At 32.7% G+C, this 10418-nt stretch overlaps 1 protein-coding gene across 1 annotated transcript; it reads right to left on the bottom strand.

The window, feature by feature from the left end:
• Window positions 1-5908: 5908 nt before the first annotated feature.
• Window positions 5909-9973, bottom strand: LOC120168999 (filament-like plant protein 4). The gene is made up of 5 exons (XM_039177239.1): window positions 9774-9973; window positions 9464-9683; window positions 6970-9376; window positions 6791-6848; window positions 5909-6613 (listed from the first exon to the last, which is right to left on the bottom strand). Exons 1-5 carry the CDS (start codon window positions 9894-9896, stop codon window positions 6161-6163), a joined length of 3261 nt encoding a protein of 1086 aa, XP_039033170.1. The 5' UTR covers window positions 9897-9973; the 3' UTR covers window positions 5909-6160.
• Between the last annotated feature and the right edge of the window lie 445 nt (window positions 9974-10418).

The raw sequence follows: 10418 nt of genomic DNA on the forward strand, positions 1-10418 counted from the left end.
CGATCGAGGGGGCGGGTGAGATCTGAAAATTTTAAAGTCTTTGGTGTAATTTTTTATTGATTTTCGTCTCCTAAAATTTTATAATTTCACCCTCTTTTCAATTTTTATAGATTAGTCCCTAACGTGAAATCTTACCTCCGTCTATGAACATAATCCATATTTACATAGTCGAGTTTCAAAGTAGGGAATTACAACTAAAGTCGAGTTTCAAAGTAGGGAATTACAAATTAGTTGTTTGATATCGCCAGCTTTGTTGATTAACTATAGCGATCAGCCACAATTTCAGCCTCGTTTTCCTTCATGATTTACTTAACTAGTACGTGAATTGAATTACATTAATAATGCTCATAATCTTGACTAACGATGGGTTTAACTCAATTTTAAGCATTCTTAGCTAAAACATCAACAAATATTATATCAACGAGGGACCACCCATCAATCAAATTCATGAAATGAAGGCAAAGTTCACATGTATAATAGTATATCTGATAGGTGAAAGAAGCTCTGTGACCTTTCGAAAAGGTTTTACCATTAAAAAAAAATAGAACAAATCTTTAGATTACGATTGGTGAATTTTGTGGGAATTCGGGTTGGAAAAAAATAGAACAAATCTTATGAGCAATGGATTACCCGTGACAAGCTTTTCTTAAATCCTATCTCGTTATTCCTTTTAAAAATCCCAAGCTTTGTTTGCTTCCTCAATTTTCCTGTCCTCCGTTGATTTTTATTTCTTATTTTAGGATAGCACGCGATGATATTAGTTTTGGTATTGATTGTCATCACTAATATTTTTTTATTTCGTATATTTTTTCGTTTCTAATAACTCTGTTTTTATGACATTATTTTTTCTATTTATGTGGTATTTTTCTTATCGTTTATTTTTCTCACCATGGGCATAACTAGGATGAAATTATGGGAGGGACCAAGTTGCTTATCTTTGAAATTAACAAGGTTCTAAAAGTTAATTAAACCACAAAAAATAGAGAGTCCGAGTTTAATTTCACTAAGGGTGTGTTTGATAGCTGGAAAATGTTTTTCTCATTTTTCTTGTGTTTGATAGTTATAATTAGTTTTACGGAAAACATTTTACAGTGTTCAATAGTTGTAATTGATTTTACAATGTAATTCATTTTCCTAGTTCCTTTGTATTTTCTGTAAATTGTTTTATCATTTGATTTTTCGTAAAACATTTTCCTAACTTTTTACTTCAAAATATAAGTACTCAAAAAATATTATTTTATACATTTAATATTAAATTAATATTTTAATATCATTTTAATAAAAAATATTTATTAAAATATTTAATATACATATAATATACTTTTAATAATATTTTATTTTTAATATTATATTAATATATACTCAGATATATTATAATAATATATGATATTATTTTTTAAATAAATTATTAATATTTATCTATTTTTATAATATAATATTATTAAATTATTAATAATGAGAAATAATAATTTATATATTTAATATTAAAAGAATAATTTAATATTATGTTAATAAAATATTAATAATTAAAATTAAGGGTGTTCAAATGGTTAATTCAACCACCTGATTTTCATAAAATATTTTCCTGACTTTTCACTTCAGAATATAATTACTCAACAAATATTACTTTATATATTTAATATTAAATTAATATTTTAATATCATTTTAATAAAAAATATTAATTATTAAAATATTTAATATACACATAATATAATTTTAATAATATTTTATTTTTAATATTTTTTAATATATATTATAATAATATATGATATTATATTTTTAAATAAATTATTAACATTTATCTATTTTTATAATATAATATTATTAAATTATTAATAATGAGTAATATTAATTAATATATTTAATTTTAATAATTATAATAATTATTATTATATTTTATGTAAATCATTTCCTATAAAATTAATTATAGTGTATCAAACAATTAGTGAAAATAATTTACACAATATCATCAAAACACCGAAAAATAGTTTCCGGAAACTATTTCCCGTAAAATGTAATTATTTTACATAAAACATTTTTAGGTAATTCACTTTACGTAAAACAATTTTCATGTAATTCATTTTACATAAAACGGTTTTCAGGCAATCCATTTTAACTAAATTATTTTCCAAAAAAATCAATTACAGTCTATTAAACATACCCTAATTTCAAAATTGTCATGTCATAAAAAGTAATTAAACCAAAAAAAATTTAGAGGTAAGACTTAATTTTATTTAACTATAAAACTGACAGTGTATTAAAAACCAATTTGGGAGGGTTCGAGACTTAATTTTAATGGTTTCAAAACTTTCAAGGGCTTAAAATACAATTAAACCATAAAAATTGGGGTAGGCCATGTACCCCACCCCCACTTGGTTTCACCACTATTTCTCAATGTTAGATTTCACATAGTCAATATTAATCAAGATGACTATCATTTGTTATTTCGTTTATCTTCACTGCTTTAAACCATTCAATTGAATTTGGATACCTAACATGCGATCGTAGATAGTTATCTCATAATGTTCGACTTTGTTTTCACTTTTTATGATCTTTCAGTAACTTAATCTCCTGTTGTCGTTTGTTTGCGGTAACAATCAGATTTGTTCAAATTGTAGTTTTTTTAGATAAGATCGTCACTTTTTCCTCGTATGGTAATTATATGATCTTGAGTGATTATTTTTTAATGATTATATATCTCAATTATATGTACAATTTACGATTTTAGTTATAAACATTTATTATAATTTTAAATATATTCTATTTCCTCGTAGAATAATTTAAGAATTCAAAACAAATGACAAATCGATAAAGAAAGCAAGAATTCATTAACCAGAGGATCGACGAAAAATCTAACCTTGAAAGAAGCTTACAAAAGCAAGACTAAAATGTATACAAAACAAGACAAAAAGTTCAATAACTTTTATAAGGAAAAAAAAAACACAAATTTTATATTACAAAATATATTTGTAACCTATATTTGAAAAATAGGGGATTAATTTATAAAATTTCAGGGGACAAAAATATATTATCAATAAAAAATATTTAAAAAATACGATGATCGGAAATTCTCAAGGGTGACTAGCCCAGGTGTTCCCTCTGTCCATCCCTAATCAAACACAATATGATGATAAATTTGAACCCAAAAAGCACACTTCTAGGAAGAGCTTTACCTTAAACTACCCCGGGCCTAGAAGGATTACTTGTCTTGATAATGCCCTAGGTTTACCCCCCAAAAAGTTCAATGACGATAACATACAGCCAAATATATATGTATATAAGTACATGGTTAAGCTAAAATATATAGAAAAGGGTTTCTGGATTATATTCACTGCCTAGAACTCCATGTGATTGAATCAAATGAAGTGGTTACAATGTCACATTAATATTCTACGTGACTGAAGGGCATAATCCTTTTTCCCATGATAAATATTGATTAATGGAAACTAATCTCTGCTTTAATCAAGCGAAATTAATTTAATCTGATCATATATACGCAAATTAATCACCTTTAAACTGAATGCATGGATTATCTAGAATTCAATATATACTCTCCTAAAACCTATATGCATCACCTTACGAGATTATGTATAGATATTAGAAACTTAATTTGGCTTTCATTTTTGTTATTTGGATGCAGGCTAGAGATTGATTTTTGTGGTTGAAACCAAACTTTCATTTCCAATATAATTTATGACCCAACGTATTATCAAATCAAAATAAATTTGAAGGTAGAGTTTTTGTCACTAAAGGGACAATAAGCAAATGGGATTTGAAAAGTATAGAAAGATTTCTTTAAAAGAGATTTCTAAGTAAAGAGCAAAATGAAGAAAATTTTACATACTATTGCTTAGTGTAGGCTGCTCTACTTAGTCTTGTAAGTATTTTAAAAAATTCAGTAAGAAATGTAGGTGTTATAAGACAAGGAAAACCCCTTTATGTTGGGTGGTTTGATTTGCTGTAGGGCATACTAATGTCGTAGGTTCAAAAATTAACTCGTCTTTCTTATTTATTTCGTATAAATATTTGAATATCTTAGACTGATCTTTTACATATAGTTCTTATAAAAAAATTAAAGATTTAATGATATATAACTGTTTACGTTTCTTTGTTTATGCTGTGCAGATTGAATGGTGATGTTTTGTGTCTTGTGAAGATTGGAATTAAGGAGGTTAAAGCTAATGATACGATTATTATCAGAGTTGTCTCAGACATTTTCGGGACCTTGAGCGAAAACTCAAAAATACGTCTTTATAAAATTAAAGTATATTTCATTGCTTTGAACAATTAACTTAATATTATATAAATAAATCATAGAAAACTATTAATTTTTGTGAAAATATATTATTTTTATTATTTTATTAAGAAAACAGCTTAAATACAATTAAAAGAGAATAAATATAGAAAAGATTAAATGCATACATAGCTCGATTTTGAATAATAAACAAATAAAAAGAATTGTATATCATTTTATTGTTAGATTGGGGTTGAAGAAGACTAAAAATTAAATAATATTTGATAAATTGAAAAGTGAGATTTGAAGGGAAAAAACGATTAGATTTAATTCAAAATTGAATGAATAAATACGAAAAAGAGAGTAAAAAACTAAACATTTTATGAAATTATAAAAATTAGGGACCCAAATTATAAATATAAAAAATGGTTAAATCTAATTCAAAATTGAATGAATTAATAAGAGAAATATAAAAAGGGATAAAAACTAAAAAAATATGAAATTATAAAAATTAGGGGTCCTAATTATAATTATAAAAAAATTGGAGGGTCTAATTGTAAATACAAAAATTTGAGGACCCTTAACGATTGCTTAGGATGCTCCCCTTACAGTCGGCCCTGATTACTATACGACTTGATGAGTAGAACTGTTGTTTTAATTAAACTTCTACGGAAAATGAGAGAATTTTGATATGATTTTGAGAAGTGTAACGTAAAACGTAATTCATTACATTAACGGTAGAGCACAAGGTTCTTAACCTTGAGGTCGTGAGATCGAGTCTCACGGAGAGTATTTCATAATTCGGAGGTCTTCTATGGAAGCTGCTCTCAATCTGGTGTTGGGGACAGCCTACTATCTTATCTCCCCCTTACCCCATTACATATGGGAACAAGGGACAAATATTTTTTTAATTAATATAAAAAAATAAAATTATTATTACTCGTAACGATACAGTTGTGAGCAAAGTAAATATTTATGATAATTTTCGCGATAAAAGAATTGAATTATTTTATATAACAAAAATTAAAGAAAGTTTGGATTAAATTGATAACCATTGCTTAAGAATATACCTATTTAAACATTCTTAATGACGAAATTCGATGTTTTAGAGACTCCCTCACTACGACTAAGCTGCCTATATGATTAACCATCTATAGATCTTTCAACTGGAAAGAGATCCAAACGGCGTGTCATTTCTTCCACCGAACTTATAGATATATCATAACATGATTAAGATGTGAAATTAAAAGTAATATGTATCAGCACGAATCAACTTATCTCGGTGGTTAAATGAATTGTTGTTATTTCTAGAGGTCAGAGGTTCAAGCACCGGCAACTACAACAAGGTGATTAATAGATTAAGCACTTACTAATGATTGATAATATTTAAAACATATACTACTTTATAATCACTTTAGCATAATCGAGAAAAAAATAATATGTTTCATTGGTGCTTGCTTTTCAGTTATTGAGACAAGGCAAGTCCATCACTGCCCTGTTTTTCCCACCTCAATTATAGGGCAGAGCAAATCAGTTTTTGACCGTTTAAATTATATATATATCCAGCTTCTTTGTTTTTTTGTGTATACGATACTAATACTTGAATAATTATCCACACAAAAAATATCCGATGGAACTGGTGCATTCAATAATATTCAAAATATATTCACCTATTTGTCACATTTACCTCCGGCATATTACAAAGGGAATTCAATAGAAGGGAGGGAAATGAAAACCATATACAGGCATTACTTACAAAATCACTTTTGACGTCCAACGCATCACTTCACGATATGAGTGTAACCCAACAAAATACTAGCCTTTAGCATAATCAAATAAGGACTAAGGGGTTTCGGAACTGTGATTCTTCCGCTTATTAGTATGTCTAGTGGTTCCACATCAATTACGCCCATCGGCTTGCAGGTTTAGTGACCGTTCTTCCCTTTGGAGGAAAAGAATCTGCTAAAGCCTCGCGATTGTTTCTCCGGTGTCGGTGTGGAAGAGCAAGATGAAGAACTCGATATGGTAGACTTGTGATTTGAATTGTATGAGTTGATGGGTGATTTCAAAAGGTTTGCTTCAGTGTCAGAAGGGCTGCATGGCGTGTTAAATGACAACTCCGTAGGCGACTCTGCACCCGATCTGCTTGCATTGCCGGAACCAGCAGTGTCTACATCTGCCCCATTTAAATCGTGCAAGTTCATGTTACCGGTAGTGGTTTCGTCCTCGCGGAAACCTTCGACCTTTGTGATCCTCTCATTGTATGGCGAGCCCTTCGTTTCTGTCGGAGGGCGGAGGGCTTTCAATTGCTTGCCAAGAAGGAATATGGTTTCTTGACACTCTGCTAATTTCTCCGTTGCAGCTGCTAACTCTTTCTCCTGTGATCAACAGAAATAATCTTAAGCCGGGACAAGCAAGGAGTTAAGAATGATTCTACAGAAAATGAATTATATCATGGTTGCAAATAAGAAAACTTGCCGATAAGAATGGCAACAGACAACTTTTCATTACCATATTCAAAACTAACTTGTATGTAAAATAAAATATAGCCTTACCTGCTTGCTCTTGATGCCAGCTTCAGCTGCAGAAGAACAGCCAGAACATTTCTCATTCCTAAAAATCATGGAGAACAATTGTGTTAGAGATAATTTTATGCAAATACGCTAGCTTATATAATCGCACACCAATTAGTTGATAGCAGTTCTGTATAGTCTGAAAAGAGTTTGAAGCTTACTTTTGCAAATGCTCTTCGAGGTCCATACATCTGGTCAAAGCATCATAATGACTTTTCTTTTCATCTTGAAGCTCATTTTCAATAGTTTCTATTTTCGCCCGGAGAAGGTTCGCCTCAGTCTCTAATTCGACTGCACGCGATTCAAGTGATCTATAAGACTCCGCCATGCACTTGAGCTGCGTCTCAGCCAAGCTGTTCGACTTCTGAGCAGATGCCAATTCAGATTTAGCTTCTGTTAGAAGAAGTTCGGTTTCCTGTAATTTAGACTTGGTCATCTCCAGGTTTTCAATACACTGCGAAAGATCCATTGCCAATCTTTCTTTCTCCAACTTCATTTCCTCAAACTCTTCTGATGAGAATTTGCTTGATTGTTTCGATTCACAGTCCGAGACCAGATTCCCGTCATTGGGAACCTCAGGATTGGAAGTTGGACTCGAAATATGAACACAGCTGTTTTGATATATTCCTCCCGATGAGCCATTTTGAGTGACCTTATTCTCTGGTAAAGCAGTCTTATCTATGCAATCAGGACTATTTATTTCCACTTCGTTACCCTTGTAGCCAAAGACATTCAACCTTACTTCACTGGCCTTTGCTAATACAGAAGAAAGATCGAAAATGAAATCGTCCAAACTTATATTGCTGCACAAGGCCTTGTTGTAGGTGACAGAAAACTCACCGATTTTATGACTTAAACCAATGCCATCAAAAGATATATCATCAACTGCCTTTTCTTCATCTCCCAGGTAAAGCACAAAGTCATGAATCTGTGATATTGCAGAAGCTAATTCTTGACTTAAAGTTTGCACACTTGCTGAATTCAATTTATCGCCTTGGGACATAGCAATTTCCTTCTCTGCAGTCAAGCTAGCAACTTCAGGATAGACTTGCCCATTGCATGTGCCATCAGAACCGTGCAATTCTTCTGAGACACCATTTGTGGAGTGCTGGCTCAGGCCGTCTTTTATATCTTGCACAGCGCATTTGATGTCCTCCAGAATTTTCTGCACATCGGCATCCTTAGTTATTGATTCAAGCACCACTGAAAGCCTTGTTCGAAGCTTCATAAATGGCAGTTTGTCTACATCAGATTCAGGGTACACTACTGATGAATCCATTTTAGAAGATACATCGTTTTCTGAGGGAGATAGATCATGCTGCTTTTCAGAAGAATCACCATTGACAGTTTCAGATAACTTAAGTCCGATTGCACCATTTGTAGCTGAGTCATTTGTGGAACAAGCCAACTGCTCCATCTCAAGAAAGTCATCCATAAGGTCCAAGTGCTTTGAATTATCAGTTTTGTAAGATCGGTCGACAATCTTTGCCTTTTTGAATTGAGAGAGCTCAGATACTAAAGCTGTTGCCCATGATTCGGCACAGCTTCTATCGTCATCAATTCCATCTTCAGATACAGAAGTAACACTCGGCGGAGTGCTAGCATTTTGACTCGAGTAAACTTCTGCAGGAATCTGAACAATCGCTTTCAAGGGACTTCTTTGTTGGTTGCTGACAGAAAATTGTGCTTCTAAACTCAGAAGCTTGCTGGATGTCTTAGCACACAGACTCCTAGAAGCTAGCAGTTCACTGTTACGCTTTGCCAAACCTTCTTTCAGCATCTTTGTTTCTTCCTCCATTGCCAATAAACGTTCCGTGAGAAACTCGTTCTCTTTATGTAATCGCTGTGCATTGTCAAGGGAAAAGTCACTCACAGGGGACATGTGTGGAGTGGAAGGCCGGACGGGAGACCTCTTTAGTCGTGTATCTCCATAATCCCGTCCTAAACTCTCGACCTCTAGCTTCATTTGGGCGAGAGCAGCAGGACCTGGCAACTTTTTCCGCACAAGACCACGCAGTCTTTGGCATTCAGCTTCTAGCTTTGCTATGTTTTTGACACGCTCAATATTTTGCTTGTTTGCTGCTTCTGCAGACCTCATGCTCATGTTCTTTTCTTCATTGCGGATTTCTAGCTCTTTGGAAACAACATGGAGTTCATACTTTAGAGAATTTATTTCCCTTTCGCATGAATCAATGTTACCCTTCAGACGCTCAATCTGAGCCTCAGCTTGCGACTTTTTGTCACTAATCTTGATCAGCTTGTCAGAACGTTCTTGCAAAGACCTCGAAATCGCAGCGTTTTCAGCTTCAAACTTGAGGAGCTCTTGGTCTAAATTGGCAATCTTAGCTTCAAGCTCAAGCTTAATCTTTTCACATTGCTTGTTTTTGCTAACTACCACATCTTGCAACTTCTGCTCGTGTTCTTCCTTAAGATTTCGGATTTGCCGCATGCACTCTTTAAGAGCACCATCCAAGTGTGATGCCCTGTCTTCGGCTGTGAGCTTCAAAAGCGTAACCGATTCCAGTTGATTTTTCAATGCCAAGGCCTCTGCTTCAGCCTTTTCCCAACCTACACAGAAAAAAAACGACAGCAAAAATTAAATCGATAACCTTTTAGTTTTACGTTAGACTTTGAATGTATGAGCAATAGACTAACCTGAGACAGCGTCTTCAGCAACTTTACTGTGCTGTTTAACAAGGTCTTCCTTGGCGGAAATCTCTGAATTGGCTGCATCGAGCTTTCCATTCAAGTCCTTAATGTCCTCCTCCAACGACTGAACTTGTTCCTCATATGTTTTCACTTGATTCTCCAAACCGGTGAGTTGCGAATACGATTCAACAGAAATTTGAACGTATTTTGGTTTTTTGTGGGTGTCCTGTTCAACAAAAAAGTTCACCAAAAGGTATAAAATGAAATAGCTCAGCACAATGTACTATGAAATGATAAGCCAGAACAAACAGTGTACCTCATTGCCTCGAGGTGCAGCTGAAGCCAAAGGGGAGGCAGCAGGATCCACCGCGGCAGTGGTGGCAGCACCTTTATGAGCTTTATCAGATGATTTTTTCTTCCAAGGCCAATGGCGGTCCATCACTTAAATCCCCTTTATTTCCAACGTCAAGAAGATTGTATGACATGTAAAAAAAGCATGTTAGAAATTAATAAAGACCAATGCCAAGTCTTAGAAATTCATGATTAAGGGAAAATAAATTGGTTAGCTGTTTTTTTATATTGTATAACACCAAACTATTCATTTTCTCTTATTTTATTGTCACCCAGAATTCTAACAAACAATTATCTTCTTCTTTTTCCTTCTCGTTTCAATATTTCCTTCTCCTTCATGAACAAGAATTCATATTGACCAAGTCAGCTCTCAGAAATTGAAATATTAATTTCTCGACCACCAAACAGAATACTGCGGCTTGTAAAAATATTCTATATTGAAATGAGCTAGTAAGATCGTCAGTGTTTTAAGTGTTGCAATTGACTCAGATGAGATCGAGTTTTCAAGCCAACCAATTTCATCAATGGCTCCCCCTCAAATGCAAAAGATCTAATCGGGGAGCTAAAGATCTAATAGAGAATGATAAAAGGCTTGAACGGGGAGAAATCT

This window comes from Hibiscus syriacus, unplaced genomic scaffold (assembly GCF_006381635.1).
Source record: "Hibiscus syriacus cultivar Baekdansim isolate YM2019G1 unplaced genomic scaffold, ASM638163v2 tig00111743_pilon, whole genome shotgun sequence".
NCBI lineage: Eukaryota > Viridiplantae > Streptophyta > Magnoliopsida > Malvales > Malvaceae > Hibiscus > Hibiscus syriacus.

What these genes read in the sequence shown, in the direction of transcription:
- LOC120168999 (XM_039177239.1), bottom strand. Translation starts at nt 9,896, where the DNA reads ATGGACCGCCATTGGCCTTGGAAGAAAAAATCATCTGATAAAGCTCAT. An exon ending in CTGCACCTCGAGGCAATGAG is followed by an intron (nt 9,684 to 9,773) that starts GTACACTGTTTG and finishes TTTGTTGAACAG; the next exon opens with GACACCCACAAAAAACCAAA. An exon ending in TGCTGAAGACGCTGTCTCAG is followed by an intron (nt 9,377 to 9,463) that starts GTTAGTCTATTG and finishes TTTTCTGTGTAG; the next exon opens with GTTGGGAAAAGGCTGAAGCA.